At 40.7% G+C, this 24,593-nt stretch overlaps 1 protein-coding gene across 1 annotated transcript in view; it reads right to left on the bottom strand.

Annotated features, from left to right (window-relative positions):
- Positions 1–24,593, bottom strand: part of LOC145391426 (uncharacterized) — a 343,680-nt gene that overhangs the window by 65,632 nt on the left and 253,455 nt on the right. The window contains exons 9-11 of the mRNA XM_080266038.1: positions 22,019–22,208; positions 21,341–21,475; positions 4,087–4,149 (exon numbers count right to left, since the gene is read on the bottom strand). Coding sequence (XP_080122164.1) covers positions 4,087–4,149; positions 21,341–21,475; positions 22,019–22,208 — 388 coding nt within the window. The remainder of the gene's footprint in view (positions 1–4,086; positions 4,150–21,340; positions 21,476–22,018; positions 22,209–24,593) is intronic.

Below are 24,593 nucleotides of genomic sequence, written 5' to 3'. Positions count from 1 at the left end.
TATTGTTTTTATTATCTTTGCCTATCATTGCCATGATGAGAACATAATTCTGAAGTTGAGCTTAAAGCACTGTTTTCAATAGCCTATGGAGAGATTCATGAGAATCACGATGACTACCAGTACTGTCCTTGTGGTCCTTAATGTGTTATACATGGCGTTCTGCACAGTAATGCTGGACGTAAGGAGGTAATGCATGAAACCTATAGTCCTTCTGTTTTATGAAGGCGAAATGCTGTGGCTGCGATAATCACGTCAAGAATGCGTATCTGCCAACACTTTCATTCTAAATAATTAATATCGTAACCTTCGCCATAATTTTCCAGTTATTCTTTTCCCGATGGCAGTTTTTTCCACTTTCATGTAGTAGGACTGTAGGTGATAAGGGAGAAATTCCTATGGCACTAAAAGTTTGTAAGAAGGAATGAGGTTAAAAATATGAGAAAGAATAGATAAACAGTACTACAAAAGGAAAGGAGGGAACGGGTAGCGAGAGAAGGAGAAAGCAGGGGGGAGGATGTGTGAGGTTGCCAGCCTACTTGAGAGAGACTGCAATATATGCGTAAATTTAGACCAAATTTATTCAAAACTTCAAATAGCGGCGCCAATTAAGGTGTAACACCCATTATTAGACAAATGCATATTGAAAGAAAACAGGTAATTAAATAGATTAATGAAAGGAATATTTGTTGACAAATATGGTTATTTAAAGAGAAAGTTAAACTGCCTTATGCCTAAAAAAAAATGTAGGGCGTAGGAGAAAGTGAAAAAAAGGGGGACTTCAAGCACGAGGGATAATAGGAATACGGAAATAGCTGAAGAAAAAAGTTATGAAAAAATTGGTTCGGGTCCGAAAGACCGTCCAATATCTTTATTTATTGCCTAATATCCAAAGGATAATAATGATGAGTAGGATACCCAAATACGGTGGTGAATAATAGACAGTGTTTTTATTTAGTAGATAAAATGCAATATATGCAGCAGATATTATAATAATTCATTTTTTGTAATTTCTTTTCATCTAATCACACTCACCTGTCTTACCCTCCAGCAGACTCTCGTCTCCGCTACCCAACCATTCGTCTCCCCCTCCCACCAGCCAGACTTTGCTGCTTCTTCGCCCTCCCACACTACCCCCTATATAACTCCGCCCACATTTCTCCCCTCCTCACCCTCCCACATCCCCCCTCCCTCCACCTGCAACTGTTACCAGAACCACTGAAACCCAAACCAAGTCGCTGGTGGATGGGGTGTAGCCGTTTCATCTGTCCGGAGCTGTACAGTCGTCAGCATAAATTCGTTGCAGTCTACTCGTGTGATGTGAGTCCTTTGGTCTGGCAACAGTGTATTTTGACTAGTTGCCACATAGACTTTTATACATTTTAAAGACGTGTTTTTAAGAAGTGGTACTATAGACTGTCTAGTGTACAATATTCCGTATACAGTATTTAATTAGTATAAAAAAATGCAAGAGTTGACGGAAGAATGTTATGGAACGACGTACGCGCTTAATATTCTGACATTCCTCATTATAACCGTGTCTAAATTCCCCTCCCCTCTGTCCCCCTTCTCCTCCTGATATTCCCCCACCTCTCCCTCTCTCTCCTACCCCCCACTCACTTTCATGCCGCTCCACTTTCTCCACTCCCCACCCTCTCTACCTTCATTCATTTATTCACGGCAGTAACCCGACAGGTGCATCGCAATTCTCTCTTGATTGTTTACTAAATCCAGCCCGTCCTGTTCTCAACTGCTCGCAGTACATAAGTAAAACTAACCGTATCCAAGGCTAATTATCAATATTCCTTCTTGTTCTAGTCCCATTCTCACCCTCCCCGTCTCCTTCCCACTTCTTTTATTCCAGTTATTCTTTTCTGCACCCCTTGTCACTACTAACAGCCGCTAGATACAGAAACGTTTAAGGTCTCGTTCTTGTGATGTATCCCTTACTGTGTGTGTGTGTGTGTGTGTGTGTGTGTGTGTTGAGCATGGCAGCCGGTGGCTATTTTTTCAGTAGGCGAAATTAAACAAACATTTGTGCCCATTCCTCCTACTTGTCTCTCTCTCTCTCATTCCAAAGAAAATGTTCCCATCCTCCTCATACTGTTTATTGATTCATGAATCAGGATCATAACCAGTAATGTTTCGAATTGCTGCATCATGTTTGGAATAGAGAGTGGGAGAAAAAGACTGCGGCATGGCAAGATACTCTCGAATGTTGAGGGGCTAAAAAGTTACAGGAAGAGACAAGAAATGGAGAAGAGTGCGGTTCCTTACCTAGATCTGCGCCGTGGATAAGGTAGACAGGGTGCGGAGAGAGGGGAGTAGAAATGAAGGAAAGCAGGGGGGGAGAGGTGAGGTGAGAGGAAGGGCGCGAAGGGGCATGGAATGGGTACGAGGGAGGGATCAGAAGTTTTATAATTCCACAACGTTCTTCTGTCGTTTTTTGCACATTTTTATGCTAATCAGATATAAAGAATATTGCATTCTGGGCGATGTATAGTACTAATTCTTACAAACACGTCTTTAAAGCGTATAAAAGCCTGTATGGCAACTAATTCCCATACACTGTTGCCAGCAAAACAACCACATCACACGAGCAGGCTTGCAGCGAATTTGTGTTGACGACTGTACGTCCGCATGTTGTGCTATGACATGCTTGCATTTACTTCAAATGTCACTTATCGTTTTATTAAACTTTATAATCAACTTTAATTTTCTTTGGTAATGGTAACCTTTTAAAGCTAACTTTGACCTCTTTAGCTTTGGAAATAAATCCATATTTAAACTGACTGCTTATATTGCAAGCAGTTTACAAATATAAATATTTGTGTTAAATAAGAAGAGCTGTAGAATTACCATGCTCCTCAGTGTTGCAGAAACCGATGAGCAACCTTGATTCAAACTTTTCTTGGATCTAGCCAGTAGAGACGAGTGAACAGGGTATACTAGTCACACTTGAGTTATCCCTTTACTTTTCGTTTTCTATCTGGAAGGCCGGGTGACGTCATCCTCATGACGTCATCAAGCTGCGCGCGAGACGACTGTATGTTACTTAGACTGTGAGTGTAGTGAGGCAACACGTCCTCGTGCGCAGTAAAACAAAGTGGTAAATAAATAATTTCTAAAACTTGACATTAATCAGTTGACTTTTCGCAGAAAACATTTGAAGAAAATATAGTAGTAATTTTAGATTTTTTGTTACGTCATTTCTCTGCTGCTTTTTTGTTTTTTGTTTTTTTCAGTTTTCAAAACTCGAAAGTACTGCATGTAGGAAACCGCTATCTCAGCAACTTATGATTTCGACCTAACAAAGTCTCGAGTCTGGACTTTGTTATGATGAAGTGCTCCTTAAGTCTCACATTTCTGACTTTCACCTAACTATGATGTAGGTCTTGTAAGTACGGCCCATGGATCCGCCCACAAATTTACTCAATTGTTCCTTGACCTATGGCCAACTATTTCACAAAACTTTATTGAAATCCATTGAGAACTCTTGGAGATACTGTGCGGGACATATCGGATCAGGATCCGCCCCCAAATTTAATCAATTCTTTCTTCCCCTATGATCCACCCTTCCACAAAATTTCATTGAAATTCATTGAGAACTTTTGGAGATATTGTGCGGGATACTCCGGATGCGAGTCTGGAACCACCCCCAAATTTAATCAATTCTTTCTTGGCCCATGGCTCACCCATCGACAAAATTTCATTGAATTTCATTGAGAACTTATGGAGATATCGTCTGGGCAAACAAACAGACAAACCGGTGAATACATAACCTACCCCCCGTAAGACATAAGTTCCGTTCTTCAAAAAGGTACACTGACTCAGTGAGTGACAATTAGCGCGCGCGCGCGCACACACACACACACACACACACACACACACACACAGGATTTGTCCGCTTCTGTGGGCGCAGCTAAAATGAAAGCTAATGAATGATATATAGCCTCATCGACCTGAAAAATTTTTAATGGCAGCAAGAACAAAATTTTAAATACGTCATGGGTGTGAGAAGGTTTGATGCAGTGGACTGTGGTAGCCTAGCCTCGACTCCTACACCTGGAAGGGATTGAGATCACTCACCTGGGGGGCCACCAACACCTGGGAAGCCTCGGTCGCCTTTGGGTCCTTGGGAGCCTCTGTCACCTGCACAAAACAAGAAGAAAACTTACATTAACGCCCACTAATACACAATTATTATTTCTGAACTACAAAGCACACAGAGGGCGCATGTCTCCGTCAATGACAATAAGGTTAATGATTGACTGTTGTGATTTCTCTTTCTTACCAAACGAACACTTCTACAATTTCACTTTGTCAGCTAATTTTACGATCTTAGCCTGCCATGTTACAGTGTCAGAGAACGCATATCTCCACCAATAAGGCATATGATTTATTCCTGCAACAGGATCCGGATCGACCTCAAGATATATCTGACTTTTCCTTGATCCTCTGCATATCTATCCGCTAGATGTAATTGAAATCTAATATAAACTTTTTGAGATATGTAAACAATCAGACAAGCAGACACGGATGAATACATTACATATCCTCCGCCCAATTTCGTTGAGGAATGTAATAAGTCCCACTGCTGTATTCCAGGTGGCACAGATTTCGCTGAGCGTATTCCGTAGCAGTTGTGCTTGTTGCACGCTGAAAGTATACATTCCTAGAATCGACAGTTTTCTTTGGGAACGTAGGCTTGTGTGCGGAAGGTTATAAAGGATATTAAGTGAAGTAAATCGTTCAGGGAGTGCTACCTAGAACAACTCTCATAATGGAAAAAAAAAAAAAATTTTCGTCTGCCTATTAAAAGGAAATTGTTCTCTTTTTAACTGAATTTGTGACCCTGAATTCAAATATGAAGTTAGAATTTTGCCAATACGTCACATTTTCAAGTTATACACTTTCAAATGTTATAAATATATAATATAATGTTACTCTGTATTCCATATTATATTAAGTATCGTCACATTGGAAAGCAAACTTGAGTGCTCAGTAAATACCATACTTTATTACATCATATTTAGATATTCATGTATGAAAACCAAACTGTATAATGTGCAACCTTCCATTACAAAAATGGTTTTAAAAAATAAGAATCTGAATTAAAAAAAAAAATCATTAAGTAACATTAAGTGCCGTCATTATATTCAACTTTAGCGTTGGTCAATAGCGTTCAAAAGTGTCTGAGAGACATTTACTCTTGTGCTTGTGGGAGGTGATGGTCTCCCAGTGTACAAACAAGCAGTAATCACCAATCATATTTGGGCTGAAGCTCCCTTGGTATCTAGTTTCCACCACCGAAATATCTTGGTAGAACCTTTCTCCGTTCTCATCACTTATCATGCCCAGATTAGGTGGGAGGAAATCAAGATGGGAATGTAAGAAGTGAATTTTAAGATACATTCTACAACCCATTTGCTGATTGACTTCTGGTCAATGGGTTCCAACGATTTTCGGACCCATTGAGGGGTTTCAACCCCCCCACCCAGCCCAGCCGGACCTTTGACCGATTTTGATGAAAAGCAGTAGGCTTCCAGGGTTTATGGACAGGCCTATCTACTTTCTGATTTTATTTCACAATGATTGAGGCAAAATTGTGACCTGTAGAGAGCAGGCAAAGAAACAAACAGACAGACAGATGAAACTGCCACAGGCAGAGCGTTTGCTGGTTGGATTCGATTTTGTCTTTCTTAGCTTTCACTGGCGTGTAGGCAGTCATGTGTCTGCTTAGTTTTCACTGCCGTGTAGGAGGTCTTGTGTCTACTCAGTTTTCACAGCCATGTATGCAGTCATGTGTCTTCTTATTTTTCACCGGCGTGTTGATGTCATTTGGCGATTTTTTTTTTTTATTGCGAAGCACAGGATGGGTTTAGGAAGCTAAAAATTGCATTGCCAGGTGCGCCAGATGTTTCTCTTAGAGTTGGTAAGAAAAAAGGTTCGATTTTCCAAATATGAGAAAATCGTGCCTGGCCCAGCCAAGTAAAAATGAACTTGACCTATTTTTGGTGATGCACTCATTTTTATTCCAAAAACTGCATAGCTGAAATTGAAATATTTCAGAAACTAATTGATACAGCTACCTGGTTGAAAATCCTACTATTAATATGTTTTGCTGACTAATTTGAGCTCAGTATTTTGCCATTTAGCCTAGTGGAAAATACCAAATTCAAATCTGTTCAGATTTTTCTTGGAAACACGTTTTAGAGAAAGCCGCAAAAGCTTTAACAGTGTAAACTCCTAAGTATATAGCTGTGGTCCCTTTTATGATCTGCAAGGAGTATGGTTACAGTTAAGCATACAGTTAGTCAATTATTGAGACAAATGAAATATTTACACATGTGTTCGACATCTTTTTCTGATCTTGTTAATACTACACAAGAAGTTACCTATGGGTCTCCATATCTTGTTCATATTACACATACCTTATACTTTATTTCACCTGGACCCTGGTAAAGCTTAGTTTTTGTGGCTGTACAATAGGGGTAGGTAAGTAGATTTTATTGTAACTGTAGTTATCAATCTAACTCGCTCTATACCGTTGCGTGAGAGTCAACATGTTGTGACGGTGTGTTGAGGTTGGAGGTCACCACTGTGTCGTCTTTGGTTATGGGGATATATATATTTTACTAGGGGCTACACCAAGGCAAATGGCTAGGATAAGTAAATGCCAATGTGTTGGGAAGAAATACAGGGCAGTGATTACTGATTTGGAGCAATACAGAGTTATTGCATGATTTCAAAATAGTACAAGGCCATTACATTACAGCATGTGTAGATCAATTACATGAATGAATAGTTACAGACTAAGATAATGAGTAATGAATTTAGTGAGAAGCGGGAGTGCTGGGCTGTTGTGTTTATGTGTATTGTATATGTAAAGTTGTACCACGTGGCCAGATTTACCAGGAGAGATGGAGAGCAAGGCAGGTAGTAGCCGGGTCAAGTTCTGAGTGGAAAGAAGGCCGGAGCTAGGTCGCCCACTCGGTTTTATGCCCGCTAATGAGGTGGGCGGAGCACTGGTAGGCCTAGGTCGCCTGAATATACAAATTTGATTGGTTTAGGCACCACTACAGGTGAGGAGGGAAGAGAAATTGAATTCTATTGGTAGTGGTACCACATGTGTCGATGAAATGATGAAAAAGCCATGAGGGACTGAAACCTCGTGTGTAGATGAAATGCGAGGCACAATACTTTGTGGTGTAATATACGCCACACTGTGTGTGTGCGTGTGTGTGTGTGTGTGTGTGCCTGTGCTAGTTGATAAATCTCAGTGAAACTTTCCAAGTGAGTTCGTCTGGTTTCTCCAAAGGTCTTCCACTATATATATTCTTCAACCATGATTTTTAGGGTGATGAGCCTCCACCCCTTATTAATATTTACCTATCTATCTATCTTTCTATATCTACCTATCTATCTTTCTATATATATTAGCGACAGGCTATAATAACATCGTACTGTAATGCAGGTAAGTTCGAGCCTCACACAGATGGGGTGCTTTATGGTACGATTTTATAACAAATATAAAATTATAGTGAAAGGAGGACAGACATGGCTTTAATATCGTAGTACATGTTGCACAATACACTTTTATCCGTAATGCGATATTTGGGAGGCGTGACCTCCTCCCTTCCCTCATTCTTCTTGGAGGGTCAGTCCCTTTCCCCAAAATAAAAACGATCAGAAATAAGGGACTGTGAATCCTTGGATTTCAGTGAAACTTTGCAGATCGGTTCGTCTGGTTCCTTCATAATGTCTTCCACCAACCAAAATTTCCACCATTACTTTTAGGGAGGTCAGCCCCCTGTCCAGAACTAATTAGGGATACAAAATAGGGGAAGGAGGGAAGATACCTCATTATCTTGGTATTTGTTGTAGAACGGGCTCCCATCTGCTGACTACTATAATACTAATGCTACTACTACTACCACTACTAACTACTACTACTACTACGACGACGACTCACTGAGTGGAAAAGTTTTCTGAGATCTAACCCCTTCACATATGCCACCATTGCGATCATCGGGATACTAGTTTGTTGACTCAGTAATATTATTTTTGTAATTCTTTCAAATCGGCATACATATCACAGGACTGGATTTGCAGTTTCCGTGTTTTCTCTAAATGCACAGGAAGAAACTGTACATGTACTTCATTATTATTATTATTATTACTGCTACTACTACTACTGCTACTACTACTGCTACTACAACCACTACTACTACTACTACTACTACCACCACTACTAACTACTACTACTACTACGACGACGACTCACTGAGTGGGAAAGTTTTCTGAGATCTAACCTCTTCACATATGCCACCATTGCGATCATCGGGATACTAGTTTGTTGACTCAGTAATATTATTTTTGTAATTCTTTCAAATCGGCATATATATCACAGGACTGGATTTGCAGTTTCCGTGTTTTCTCTAAATGCACAGGAAGAAACTGTACTTGTACTTCATTATTATTATTATTACTGCTACTACTACTACTACTACTACTACTGCTACTACAACCACTACTACTACTACAACCACTACTACTACTACTACTGTTACTGCTGGTTTTAGAGGAGAGTTTTCAACTTCGGATGCGTGTTTGATCCTAAAGCAGACAATTAGTTTTTACGTAAATGGGGATAAAGTATATGCCACACTTGTGGACTTGACGAAAGCTTTCGACATTTTAGTTCATTTCATATTACGGAAACTATTACTCACAAGGATATTCCCCCAGATATTGTTCTCATTACTGTGCTCTGTCTTAGGAATCAGTCAACTCGTATAATCTGGGAAGGTACGGAAGAAGAATATAAAATTATAAATAAAGGGGTACGATAAGGAGAAATTTTATCACCAGTACTATTCAAACCATATATCAGTGATGTATTGAATGATATAGTAGATAGGGGAATAGAATGCTGCCACGGAATTATGATTATGAATATACAGTATTAGCCTACACTGACGATTTAGTGGTGGTGTTACATAGGAGAAAAGATTTCGAGGTGATATTAAAGAGGTTGGAATTGGATGCGGACAGTCTTAACCTGATGATTAAAAAATATGGTATTCAAGATATCTAATAATGATGAGGCCCTGATATTGAATCTAGGAAATATTGAGGAAGCTCGGCATGTTAAAATTTCTAAGTATCTTGGACATCACATTATGGAGCAATCTGCTGGACATATGTGATGAAGAATTTGGACTCAATTCATTTTATGCTAGGTTTTATTGTATGATCCGAAAATTTAAAGACATCATTTAGGACTTTGCTTCTCCTTTTTAATCCATTCTGTACACCAGACTATGAGATGTCTGTGTGGAATGTTGATAAAGTAGGATTTTAAAAGCATTTTAAGTTGCATTAAATAATTCTATTTAAAAAATATTGATATGCTTGTATATTCGATCAATCATGAACTGCAGAGTATTCCTTCTGAGGCACCACGTAGCCATCTTATAACCTAGAAACTATGGAGGAATCCAGAGTAAGATAAACAAAATATATAAAATATGTCCTATGAACTGGAAAACAGGCTCTTATCTACAAAATATAAAGTCTTGGTTCCAAACTGTTTACTGTATTACGCTAGATGACAATGACTTTGGTGTAATTCAGGCACGAGAAAGTTGGGTATAAAGGCGCAAGCCAAGGACAGGTGTTGGTTAAGAATTGCCGTATGTTTTTAAGTGTAGCCCATGATGGTATTACTTTTTAAAATGTTGTGTCTATTGATTTATCCATACGTCTGTCACGTATTCTGGGGTGTAAGCATACATTAACTTTTCATGCTTTTGTTATATTTCTCAAGTACATCACAGTTCTTGTAAACCTATGCTGGATTTCAAAAACTGTAAATTTCAACACCCCATGAAATTACTTTGATTTGCTATAATGCTGCACTTGGTACATATTCAGATATGGGTCTATTATTACATGTTATGTAATGTAACTGATCGGCAATTTCGGCAAAATTCACCTTTTCTCTATATTAATTTTAATTAAGTAATCACCTGTAACCCATGTACCATGTTCGTACTGGTACCATGTACACGAAATAAAAATTCGTTGACTGATTGATTGCTACAACAACAACAATAACAACAACTACTACTACTACTACTACTATCACTACTACTATCACTACTACTACTACCACTACTACTACTATTTAACACATAACAAAGGCAATTCCTGCCTTTCCCCCCCACACACACAAAAACAAAAAAAAAAAAAAAAAAATAGTATGAGCATGAGCCGAGAGTGGGCAAGGTGGGAAGGGAGGATACGGCTGGTGTGTTGGCTGTCTGTGATTCGCTTATGATGTCACTGGGGATTACCACACGAACGGTCTAGACCTTTTCTCTGTCACTGTGACTTTTGAGTTACGTGAACGTGTCGACCACTAAAACGAGGGCACACCGTCAGCCTGAAAGGAATTACTTAACACACTCACTGTCAAACGAACGGACGGATGGACTGACGGAAACCTTTTTTTCTGGGTCACCCACACCACTTCCCTGAACTTCATCTTCAGGGGTGAAAAAAATAGTGCAGGCAAGCAGAACAGATGCTGATAAACATCAAGTAAATACTAATACACTACAAAGACGTACCCGGTACGTTGAATTTTGTCCTCACCATGTGACTTTGATATTTATCCCTGGCTTGCCCTGAACTTTATCACCAAGCTTGGTTGCCTTTGCCACGTGACCTTGACCTTTGACCTATTCTAAAGAAACAATTGACCAACCTCTTGGCTGATACCCTAACATTTCTATCAATTTAGTTTAACCCTTTCAGGTCTCCTGGCCACTATAGTGGCTTTCTCGGTTTCTCGGTAGGGGTTTCTAGCCACTCCCGTGGCAGCATATTTAGGCATGAATGAAAACTATTGCGTGAGGCTGGTGAATGAAATAGTGATACAAGTCGCTCCCCAGACCCCTCTGCTTCTACCAGGTATGTGTAGATCACAATATTTTAGTTTACGCAGTCTGGCAAGAGCTAATCATGGTGGGGGGTTGGGTTGCACGTACTGGTTCTATTATACTGTTGATCGGGCAATATTTTTTACTATTTTGGTATCAGACAGTTCATTTAGAAAAAGAATATTGTTTGCAATAAATTTTTAATGATCTGGATGATACATAGCTCTCATCTCCCTCCTCCCTTTCATATCCCCCTTCCTCCTCCCCCTTACCTCCCACCGATCCCCCACCCCTCTACCTCCCACCCTTCCACCCTCCTCCCTCCCTCCAATCCCCCACCCTCTACATCCTCCACCCTCCTGCCTCTCACCGATCCCCCACCCCTCTACCTCCCACCCTCCACTCTCCACTCTTCCTCCAATCCCCCACTCCCTGCCTCCCGCTTACGCACATAGCTACCAAGTCACAGGCAAGCAAGAGATTTCTGCGTTGTATGTCTCAATATTTATTCATTTCCTGGGTGTTAGAGTGTCTGCTTGAGGGAAAATGTATACAGATTTAAGATTTTAGGTTTCTAAGGTTGTTTCTGTAGCCTTTTATACACGTACCATGTATTTATTTGTTACCAGGCGGACATACACGTGCAGCGACTGTTGCCTTCTTCACTGACAAATGATTGTTCGTATCTCCTTACTTTTTTCTGATTTATATTTCATGAGTTTCTCACATTTCCTGGTTATACTTATAACACCGTCAATTTTGAGAAATAATAAGTATTAGGTCACTGTCTCTACTGTTGCCTGTAATTACAAAGGATGATATAGTTAGCAACAATGAAATAAACATATGTACATACAAAAGGCAAGCTTGTAGGCTTACTTTCATGTCCTCACCCCCACAGCCTTGGACAGTACCAAGCAAAATAAGAGCAAAGTAAAATAAATTAGTAGTAACTAGTAATGATAGTTTGATAAGGATCTTGTAACTGCTTAGTTTGTTGTTTGTAAAGAAAACATCTCAAGAATCATTCACAAATCACGTGAGATATAATGTACAGTACATATATCGTTGCACAGTTTTTTTTATGGAAAAACACGGAAACAAACATGGCAATCATGTCGCCTATGCACCAAGAAATCACCTACCCACCGAGACGGCAATACTCGGCACGCTACCACACACCACTTGCTACACAACTTCCCATCATTTTTGCAGCACTTGTATTGCGACTAGAGCTCTAATGTTTTATAGGCAGATGTGTATTACTTCCTTGTGCATGAATATGATATATTTTTTTTCTTTATTTGCAAGCCTTGACTTTTTTCTTTTTTTTTCCAAAACAATGCGTCAGACGTGACCTTGGGACCTATTTGAGAACTGAAAGGGTTAAATCACGTCAGCACTGTTTTTAATTATTTTGTTCACACAAAGGCACACTTGGACTGTTTTCAAAATTACGTCCTTTCTTTCTTGGCTTACCCTCAATCCTTCTTCCAGCATTTGGGCTAAACTGGATCAAAACTGTTAAAGCTGACTTTGCCAAGTGACCTTGAACTTTCATCTGCTGTTAAAAACAAAACAAAAAGGTTTATTCCCTGGTTAATCACAACCCTTTCGCCAAGCTGGGTTAAAACCAGATACAATCTGTTTGTGAATAGTAACAAACTACGGTCTGTTCTTTTGTTACATACAACTCAGTCTCTTGCTTAAGTGGCAGAGTGACATATTGAGATACTTGCGAGCATCTAAAATGTCTTCCCATCTGCTGCTTATTTCATTTCCATTCCCTTCATTTTCCTTTCTTCTCTTATTTATTTCTACAGTGTTTATCACCTCTTTCTAAGACAGTTTTCTATTTTTAGAAGACTGCGCTTACTTTTCTTTCAAATGCTTCATTTACTTTTTTTTCCCTCCCAGTCTCTTTCCACAATTTTCGCCTTCAACATATTTTCTCTTGTATCCAAATTCCTTTCTTGCATGCATTATACACTCTTTTTACTTCCACTTCTTTTCTGTTCTGAAATCCGCCTATGTTGTTCCTGCCTTGCTAGCTGGTACACCTTTGCTACACCACAAGAGCATCTAGTACTTGTATCAAACACGCTTCGAATTTTCCAGACAAATTTTCGAAATTAATCTATTCCCAATTAAATTATTCAACTCTTCTGTCTTTGCTCATATCCATCTGTCTGCGTTTGTTTTCAGTTATCCCAATTTCATTTCATCCGGTGAGTACACTCGCTCACCCTTCTGTCGTGCTCCTCTCAGTTGCACCTTCAAACCACACTCACATGATCAGACGATCCTCCCGATTATTCTCTTTTGGCTCGTGTCCATTATACACCTAAGCCTCTTTTATATATATACCTAATCAGTTAGGTTGCTGTTAACATTCATTACATTTTTTATACCAGGGTATCCATGTACCTCTTTATGTTTTATACTTCAGTCCCATGGCATATTTTTGGGATATTTTTGCTGCTACCACGTGATTCTTTTCGATTCTAGAGGGACTTTTGAAACGAATGATGAGATGCAGCCTGCATGTACCACTTCATTGCTAAACATCACTCCAAAATGAAGTAAAACCGCCATGATGTAATAAGAATGAACTAAACAATACGTCATAGTATAGGGAGTGTTAATATATGAACTACGAAAGTACAGCTTTCTTTTCATCACACATACTCTTCAACCGATGCTCAAGTCTCAGTTTCTCCTGGTTCACTACCTTTTCTGTCAGTACATGGTGGATATGGAATAATAATAACTACTTTAACCTTCTCATGTTCCTTGTTATGATATATCAAATCCGCCGTTCATCAGTCATCAATAAACCAACTCCTTCTTCAGTCTGTCCACTAGTGTTCATACATGTCACACCCTCTCGTTCATGTGCCTTACTCCCTCTCTATTTTGTCCCACACAACGTCGTTGAATCATACCGTCCTTCCTTCCTCCCTTGAACATTTTAGCCACCTGTAACTTTAACCATTTTCCATTTACTTCTTTAACATTTCACACATTCAGGCACGGAGCACAGATTCTAAGCGTCTTATATATATCCTGTATATATATATATATATATATATATATATATATATATATATATATATATATAGATAGATAGATAGATAGATAGATATAGATATATAGATATATATTTTTTTGAGGGAAGAAGACTGATGAGAGTAACGGGTTTTCTGGTCCATACCCTTCCCTCCCATTCAACCATCACGACACGCAGGGAATACGTAGACAGTGACCTTTCCCCCAACCCTATACAGAGCCGGATCCAGCATTTTGGAAAAAAAAGGGAGTAATTCGTAGAATTAGCCCTAGTTTGATTTCATCCTGACTCATTACCAAAGTCCTCAAAATTTATTCCGAAATCCCTCTTTTCATTAACATTACTGTACGATAGAATATATTTAAGATATTAATTGCATATATTTTGGAAGGAGGTGAAAAGGGAGCGAGAGGGAGAGTCTGGGAAGGAAGAGCGAGTAAAAGCAGAGGATGGAAGGATGTAAACTGAGATGGATGCAGCATGGAAGAGATGGGCGGAGTATTTTGAAAGATTGTTAAATGCAGAGGTGGAAAGGGAGGCTGAGATTGTGGCAGATGGAAGGGTGCAAGGAGTAAATGTGTTGGGAGAGCTGAATGATTCTTTGATCACGATGAAGGAAGTGCACGAGGCAGTAAAGGAGATGAAAACAGGTATGGATGGGTGTGCTGTGGAATGCCTGAATGGTGGTGGAGCGACTATTGGTGGCTGGTTAGTAAGATCGTTGAATGTGTGCTTTGTGCATGGTATGGTGCCAATTGACTGGGCAAGTGCTTGTGTGGTCCCGTTGTATAAAGGTAAGGCTGATAAGTATGAATGTACTGTACTAGCTTTAGAGGTATATGTCTGTTGAGTGTTGTAGGTAAGGTGTATGGTAGTGTTAATTAAGAAAGTTAGAGTGGGTACAGAGGGAGTGACTGGTGATGAGCAGTGTGGCTTTAGGAGAGGGAGGATATGCGTGGATCAGGTGTTGCTGTGAGACAGGTGTGTGAAAAGTATTTAGCGACAGGTTAGGATGTGTTTTGGGCGTTCATGGATTTAGAGAAAGCGTATGACAGAATTGATAGGGAGGCTTTGTGGACTCTTTTAAGATTGTATGGACTTGATGGCAGGTTAATAAAAGGAGTGAAAAGTTTTTATGTAAATAGCAGAGCGTGTGTAAGAGTGGGAAATACTGTGGGTGACTGGTTTCCCGTGAGAGTCGGGCTGCGGCTGGGATGTGTGACGTCGCCATGGTTGTTAAATATCTATATGGATGGTGTTATAAGGGAGGTGAATGCATGAGTGTTAGGTGGAGGTCTGAGTCTGGTGAATGTTGATGGTAGAGAGTGGAATCTGAAGCAGCTGCTGTTTGCGGAGGAGAGATTGAGACAGTTGGTAGTGGAGTTTGGAAGGGTGTGTGCAAGGAGGAAATTGAAAGTAAATAAGAATAAGAGTAAAGTGATGAAGTGTACGAGGTTTGTAGATGGTAGGAGGATGAATATAGTTTTGAATGGTGAGTTGCTTGAGGAGGTAGAGTGTTTTAAGTATTTAGGGTCACATGTTGCTGTGGATGGAAGAACAGATGCAGAAGTGAAGTTTGGAATGAATGAAGTAGGAAAGGTGCTAGGAGGAATGAAAAAAGTGATTAGATGTCATTCGCTTAGAATGGATGTAAAGAGAAGGCTGTATGAGGGTGTTGTACCAACTGCGTTATATGGGGCTGAAACATGGAATATGAGTGTAGCAGAAAGGAAAAGTTTGAATGTAATGGAGATGAGATGTATGAGGAGTATGTGTGGAGTGACACGTATGGATTGAGTGAGAAATGATGAAGTGCGAAGTAGAACTGGAGTTGTTCGAGAGATGGCTGATCGAGCTGAGTAGAGGGTGTTGCGATGGTTTGGGCATATGGAGAGAATGGATAATGAGCTATTGGTGAAAAAGATAACTAGGGCTGATGTAAGAGGTGTAAGGCTGAGAGGAAAACCACGAATAGGATGAATGGACAGTGTAAAGAGAGAGTTGGATGCGAGAGGGATGTCTGTAGAGCAAGGAAGAGTGGCTGTGCGTGACAGAAATGAATGGAGAGAAACTGCGAATGATTAAATAATGATGCAGCCCTGAGGGGATATTCTCCCGCATTTTGTCAGATCAGCTGATCAGGTCAGGTGCGGGTATGGGCATTGGGTCCATTATGATGTGGCAGGGGTAAACCAGCTCTGCTGTCAGGCCGTGCCGCAGATGTCACTGATTGCGCTGCCCAGTTGTCCCTCGTGCGGTGTGGTGGGGTGAGGATCTGTCCCTTCTCCCTTTTGGCCCTAAGATGCGAATGAATGTGTTTGAGTGGATGAGTAAATTGGGAGTGTGTCGTTCTGTCTCGGCTACCTCCCTTTTCTTGGGGGAAGCAGCGTAGATATATAAATAGATAGAAATTTAGTTATTTTTAAAATTTTTGTTATAAATAATCATTGGTAGGCCATAAATGGAAGGGACGTACGCTCCTCACGCCCCTTTTAAATCCGAGTCTCCCTGGAGATATCTGCTATCCTCAGGCAGTTAAAGAAGTGTACGAGTATGTGTGAGTGAATCTCTACTTGGGCTGTGACTCAGTGTAACTGTAGATGAGGTCTCTGCCTAAGAATGAAATATTTGTATACTAGTACCAAGCTTGCAGTTACACTTCCCTTCATATGCACAAAAGTCTCCCAGATCGGTTGTACAGGGGTAGTTTGTAAGAAAAAAAAAAAAAAAAACTATGGTTGAGAGTAAGGAGGGGAAGGTCGCTAGGTGGTGAGGTAAGGATTTTGGTTAGGCTAAGAAGATGGTTAGGTAAGGGTCGTGGTGCGGCCGAGATGGTAGACCGTTGGCTCTAACTTTACAAAGATTCCTAGCCCCGTTGAACACAACTGCTGGCCAATAATTGACTGTGGGGGGGGGGATTTGAACAGCATCCAAGAAGACTCCTCCCTACATTATAATTAAAGCTCACCAAAACTAATGTAACCATGACTTAGTATTCAAGTTGTGGGAGTTTCCTAGCTTTGTAAAACAAGAACAAATTGATTAATAAAGTTAAGAAGGCTAGAAGGTCAGGGGTGCACAAAATTAGGTAAGTTAGAGAGACAAATCTAGGAAAATTAAATTATTTACCTAGCAAGTTATGAAGGCTGTTATAGGATGATGGTAAGATATGGTTTGGTTATGTGGGTAGATGATACTGAGTCCCCACAAATGACCAATGACAAAGTGACCATTGCACCAGTTTGTTGTTTATTTGGTCAGGCAAGAGTCTAATCGACCATTCTGACATTTGTTCTCCTGACAGTTATGACACTGAGATGCGTGTATACAGTGGACGAACTCGTTTATAAGTTTTATCATGGTTGTCGCTTAGTTATTTTACTCATCATGGGACAAAGTTTACATAATGAATCCTGACACTTGACTGACAACAGTATTATTCATACAAAGAAATAAAAATCAAAAGTTGTCTGAGTCAAGGTTGGCTGCGATCAGGATGAAGAGCGCAATGTACGTGAAATACAGCGAGTGTCGCTGACGTGAGGATAAAATCATTAAGAAAAATTCCTCTAAATTAACCTGAGTCATGCGAAATGAATCACATTGTTTTTTTCTGCTCCTTATAAGAGAATTTGACAGAAACATACTGAAATGTTTAGAGTCTGGTGCGACATGCTATTTCTGAAAGACAAGAAATGTAATATAATTCACTACTCAACAAAAATCAACTTTTTATCTAGTTCAGAAATGAGAATGGGCGATTTGGAGTAAACTGACTTTGCTGATTACAAATATGTTTTTACTTTGTTCTCTATCACTCAGAGGTTTTCTAAAATTTAACCTTGAAATTTTTCTTCCATTAGTCAGAGGTCAATAAGCTCCAATCCCCTGGTTATATCGGGAATATTGATAAAATCGAGAAATATTATATGGGATGTAAAAGTAATATGCAGACACAAAATCAAGTGCATTATTCCACCGCTGTATGTAAATGTCGCTGTAAATACAGGTACTCATAGTACGACGGTTTTTTCTTTTTATGCTATACTCGTACATCGGTTTCCCGTGTCAGCATTCAGCAAGAGTACGCCATCATACCAGCGCCAATTCTACTTTGGTATCTTGTTCCATTACCGCAATATCCTGCTGAAAACGTTCACTTTGTTCGTCATTAACATCACCTAAGTTTAATGGAAAAAAAACCGAGATGTGAGTGCAGCAAATGGATTTACGGGACATGCGGCATCCAAGTTCATGGTAGGCAACCAGGAACTCTTCAACGATTTCCCGTAATCTTCACTGCTATGGCTGCCCACAAAACCAGCACAAATTTTCTTAAGAGACCTGCAAGTCCTAAGTCCGTCTGCCTCGAGGGTTGCATCAAACTGACTGTCTTTCATCAGGCTACGAATTTGTCGCCCAACGAAAATGCCTTCCTTCAATTTGGCGTCGCCAATCTTAGAGAAGACTTTCTTCAGGTGCGCAAAGCCTGCACCTGTCTTATCCAAGGCTTTGACGAGGTTTTTCATCAAGCCTAACTTGATGTGAAGAGGTGGAGTATGATATCTTCCGTTTGGACGAGTGGTTCGTTCCATACGTTGTGTACACTGGCTTCCTAGGAACTTCGGGGAGGCCACTCACGCTGGCTGTAGTGCTGCTGCACATCACGGCTGTCCCATAAACACAGGAAGCAACAGTATTTCGTGACACCCTGGTACTTCAAGCAGCATGGCTACCGTTCTTAAGTCGCTGAAGATTTTCTGTCGGAATTCATCATACTTGTAAAAATGAGGAGTTTTTCGATTCGTACTTTTCCTTCATCTCAGGAACTAAAACAAGTGGTATGCTGGGTAACATGTTCCCACTGTGATGGAGAAAAGCCTTCAGACATGATTTTTTGGAGTCAGTAAAAAGTCGCCATTTGTCAGGATCATGAATCCTTCCCAAGGCTTCGAACAGACCTGCAATATTGCTACAGTAGCATACTCCACCGTCTGCCTTGAAAAAACGTTCCAAATTTTGTAGCCACTTCCTGAAACTAAAACTCTTCACCATTGTGTTTGGATGCAACAAGTTCCATTCTTGCAATCTCAAAGCGAGTAGTTTTGACTGTTGGTCTGCTAAATTTAGGTGACGTACAAGACTGTTAAGGTCGCCTTGGGTGACCAGATGGGGTACTGTGCCAGATGGCTGACACTTGAAGTTTGAGTCAGGGGCAGCTGCCCCAGATGCCTCTCCATCTTCATTTGGTGGCCTTGGAATGGGAAGGTCCTCTGTGTGATCGGTCGGTCTTATTGCCGACGGTTAATCTGGATAAACAATGCTGTTTTTTTTTTTTTTTTTTTAAAGAAAATCCCACAACTTTTGTCTTGCAAAAGTGGCACTCTGTTGTGTGGTCACTAGGTTCTCTCCACACCGTGGGAACAGTGAGAGGCATCCCTGTTTTCCTTCCTGCTAGCCATTCGCGAAGAGAGTTGGAACAAGTCACGCAGCAGATATATATGGGGAGCCCATCGTTTGTCTTTGTCGCCTGTCTTAACGCCAAAATAATGTTGATGAGCTGTCTTTACAAGGGACGTGATCTTCCGTTTGAGCTTCTTTAGAGTGAAACTTCCACATATATAACAGAAAGCATTAGGATCATTCACACATTTGCTAGGATTTGTCAACCCATAAATCTGAAATAAGAGCTATATTAAGCATAATGAATTTATACAGACATACTTTAGATAGTGGATGTAAACATCTGACAATGTATATGTTGGACATTATTCACGGCATATATAAAAAGACGTATAAAGAGCACGAATAAAACGGTGAAAAGATGGACCACTGTACTACAGGGATGCGTGTGAAGGCAGTGAGTTAAGAAAAACCGTACTTGCTAGAGAGAAATGAACATCATACTTGAAATCAACGCCACGTTATTGCCTTGGCATACCCATTATTGCCTCTGAATTGAAGTTCTTGTCAAGAAATGTAATCACACACACACACACACACTCTATATATATATATATATATATATATATATATATATATATATATATATATATCATCAGCCGTTTGAATGTTCACTGCAGGGCCGGCCTATCCCGACCAAAGTGGGGACGATACAGCCAATGTATCTCTACCAAGTGGCTTAGGCTGTCTAGTAGAGATTGTATGTAGAGTGAGAAGTGCTTGTAAGTGTAATTGTGGTGTTGCTGTGGCTTTGGACGTGTATGTAGTCTGTGAACCAGGTGTAATCGGCCCGCGCAAGCCGACTGGGTGCAAGCATACTTTATAGTATGCGACACTGGTTCAACCACAGCACCCCTGATAGAAGAACGCTCTTAAAGTTTATTACCCTGGCGGGACGCGAACCCTTGTTCTTCAGTGTACGAAAACGCACACTTTACCACTGTACCACAGAGGCAGGTGGGGACGCTCACCATCCACTCACTCGATGTAGTGCTGCTGTCGGGTGTCTGCCCTTTCCTCTCCTCCATCCTTCTTTCCTTCCATCCTCTTCTGTCTTCCTTTACTTCATTCTTTCCTTGTCCTTCTGCCTATGGGTAACTTTACACTCCCTCTTCTGTCTTTCTTTCCTTCATTCTTTCCTCTTCCTTCTGCCTGTGGGTGACTCTACACTGAGTGACAAGCCAAATGGTTTCCTGTACACCAGGAAATCATTTATTACACTGGGTGGTAACCATATAACCAAGTTTTGGCGCCTGGTGGTTTAGTGGGTAATTATTGCGCTCCAGTCGGATTGAGCCATTGAAGGTTTCTATCCAAGGGGTGGTTGGGGTTGATTGCTCACGTCATGCCAATCAGGGATGAGTGCGGCTGGTCACTCTCATCTTAAATGTCGGAACCAACTGCCTAGCCCCTGGCTCCTACGCTCCTCATGGGGCAATGTAGGATTGGATGATGGATATATATATATATATATATGTATATATATATATATATATATATATATATATATATATATATATATATATATATAATCACATGAACTATGTACACACTACACTCCCTTAAACTACAAGTAATCTATAGTTCACATATTTTAATTTGCTACCATTTTAATTTGGGTTATAACTGCCATCTCTTCGTCCTGAATGCTGAACTATATGAAGAGACTGATATCAGAGCATGGTGCTAGTCACAAAGATGTGCTATGGAATGGATTTAGAACTGAACAACTACTTTTTCTGCTGTCGCACTGCGTGAAATTAGCTGCTGCAATATGACGAAATTTTCTGCCAGATGACAAACTGTAGTGACATGACACCACTGCTCTTGGTGAAAGGTAGGTGCGCTGGGCGGAACCCACCTTTCTCCCCCTTGGGTCCGGGAGGTCCAGGGCGGCCACGGGGCAGGTTGGGCACGCCGGGGATGCCGATGGGATACTCGTCGTCGTCAATGATGAGACCGTCACCGCTGCCCTCTACATGTACACCGTAGTCAGCTGACACAGAAACAACCAAGAGGTAACACACTGGCTTTGCTACTGTGATGAAAGAATTATATCCTCAACAGTAAAGGTTGTCTGTTCAGAAGATACAACAGCTTTGGCCTGATATGGACCCTTTTCTGAATAAGCCACTTTTCATGATATGGGTATCATTCTTCTGTTTAAAAATCACGGCACCATAAAAGCAAAACACCTTACTTATATAACTGACAAATCTAAGGACTGTCCAGTTTTTGATGCCTGAGACTTATGCAGAAATGACAAAGGTTGAAGAAAATGAATGCCATTCATCAAATTTTATACTTTCAGCAAAAACAACATATACTACTGGAAACAGCAATTCATAGCTAAGTCCGTGTAAAAATTAATAAATTACAAGTCGCTTGTCATAAAAAGAATTTTAAGTTGGGTAACTGGAAAAAGGAAACAAAAAATTTGAATATCACAGGTGGGGCTCATAGATTGGTGAGGGAATAACACTGGAGTGTCTTGTGTAATTTAAACTATTTCTTTGAGCAACAGATACGATTAACTCACGACTGAACCTGTCCAGAGAGCCCAGGACAGGGGATGCTGGTGGTCCAGGGGGTCCAGGAGGACCCTGAGGCCCTGTTACTCCATATGGTCCAGGGGGACCAACAAGGCCTTGGGGTCCAATTGGTCCGATCTCACCCTTTGGTCCAGGCAGTCCTGGTGCTCCCACCAGGCCATTCAGTCCGGGTTCACCCTGAATAGATAAGTCAGATCAGAACAAATCTGAGTGTGATTTAAGTTGCCATACCTTTGGTGACGTTAAAACTGGGTACATCTGTGCATATTCTTGTTTTTAGTTGTTGTCTCAGGTTAAAATAGATGTTAACTCGATGGACTGCAGGAACCTGACTACATTAGCTATATGCTCCTTGAGATCCTTCGATGATATGGTCTGATGTTGAAAGTTTGTCTGTGCTATTGTAGTGAGGTGCTTGATGTGAGTAAACTGTATTGTGAAGGGGCTGAACTACAGTGAGAGCAAATTGTATTGTTTGTGAGCTGTATTTAGTGCTGGTGCTGAAGTAATGAAGGATGGTGGCCAAACTGTAGACAGGGAAGGTGAGTTCGTATCCCCCTAGGAAAGACAGTTACTGCCGTAAGACCTGCGGTACCCCACATTTGCCTTCCTCATCATTTAACACGCTCCCTTGATGTTAATTCCCAGCTGAGCTGCCACAGACTCTGTTAGGCCAGCCACCTATTTCCCCAAGACACACAACGCAGTTCCCCAGCATCTGTCACACTTGCATGTCAACGGTCATGTTTTCCATATGCTTGCAGCGGAAATACAAACATGATTGAATGGCTCAAGAATCTGAAACACCGGAGATGTCCCAGGAGGAAACAAATGATTCTGGGATCACAACGTCTGAGAAGAAAAAATAAATAAAAATTGTATTATTTTCTTCTGCACCCATCCACCTGACTTGAGAGCTGTATAGAGTAGGGGACGGAACCTTGTCCTCTTCAGGAAAGACATAATTATAGACTCACAAAAGACACTGACTGCACAGGACATAATGTAAAAAAAAAAATCACACTCCAGAGAATATAGTAATGGTACAGACAAAACTATGCAGCATAACTGCATCCTAATACTTGGTTATGTTGCCCTTGACTTCAATTACAATCTGGAGGCGTTTGGACATGTTGTCTGCTAAATTAAGGAAGTATTATGCATTCATCTCAATGTACATATGTTGGGAATCTCATCCATAAGGCGAGGCACTAAACAGGTCTTTCATGTTGCAAACTTATTCTTCATACGATTGCATTAATTCTCGATGAATTTCAAATCCAGCGAGTTATCTGGCCTATCCAGCACTTCAGTGTCATGATCTGAGAGGAATTTCATAACCCTTTTTGCCTTGTGACATTTGACATACTGTAAAATGCGTTCAATCATATGGTTGTCCGGCACTTGCATATACCGGTCAGCATTTTTTTAGGAAGTAGAGTCCTCCCCTGCCCATTTTCTCGCTAAAACAACCTCACACCATTACGCTATCACTGTCATTGACTGACGTTGCAAGGCCTCCTTACCCGCCTAAAACGAGGACGAAAACACATAAAGGTGCCCTCATCAGAGAACATCAACTTCCTCCAGTCTTTGTATCTTCTTGCAAAGTCAAGGCAATTCTGGCTCATTTGTTTGGTAAGAAGTAGTTTCTTGGCTGGCAAGTGTGATGGCAGGTTCAGGTCCTTCTGCAGCTGGTGCTGGGTGGCATGGATACAGGCACCTTGTAGGAGCTTGGAATGATTAACTTTGAGATGCGCAGCCGTAACATCAAGAGTTTTAAACATCTCACGCCTTAGGAAAATGTCTGTAGCCTTCGTTGTTCTGCGATATCTTCCTGGAAGAGGTTTTCTTGGCGGGACAGTATTTCGTGGAAGACCCAAGGGACTCTTCTCACCGACCGTTCTGACCATTTGCGTCGGTGTGCTGTTTCTTTTACTAGGGATGTCCTGCTTCCAGGCCAGAATAAGAGCCTTTTCCTCGTTAATTAAATAGGTGGCACCCATATCTAATCACTAGTGTGCATATAGTAACATCAGTTACAATGCAAAGTAATATCCAGTGGTTCTGACTAGGAGTAATATCTGCAGTTCTACCCCATAGCTCAGCTAGTGGGTGACTGAGTTAAGGCATAAACAAAGCTTTGTGTCGTTGACTTGTAGTTAGCCTAGAGGGAAACCAGATGTCACAAGACAGAAATCTAGCTGATAGTATAGCGTGCATTGCAAATGAAACAGACCGCTCTTGTCAATTGTATTCTGAGACAAAGGGGCCATAAGTTTCTTTTGTGTAGTCTGTCATTCCTTCGAAGAGGCAAAATGTGAATAGCTGGAGAAGGATCTAAACGGTACTGTAGCCAACTGTTTGTGTATATGTGTGCGCTGGTTAGTGTTTCCTGAAGGCATTCTGTGTAACGAAGAGAAATCGGATTTTTTTCTCTTTGTGGTTATAGTCATACAACATATAGTTACATGAATGAGATGGAGCTAAAGTGATGAACTGTATGCCTGTTACTTACTGTGGTCCATGATGTGGGTACTTGTATTTCTTGGTTAAGGTGGT

This window comes from Coenobita brevimanus, chromosome 18 (assembly GCF_032717465.1).
Source record: "Coenobita brevimanus isolate Jiangsu-jjx chromosome 18, ASM3271746v2, whole genome shotgun sequence".
In the NCBI taxonomy this organism is placed as follows: domain Eukaryota; kingdom Metazoa; phylum Arthropoda; class Malacostraca; order Decapoda; family Coenobitidae; genus Coenobita; species Coenobita brevimanus.
Note: the sequence above shows the minus strand (reverse complement) of the source record. Positions and strands in the feature narration are given on the sequence as shown.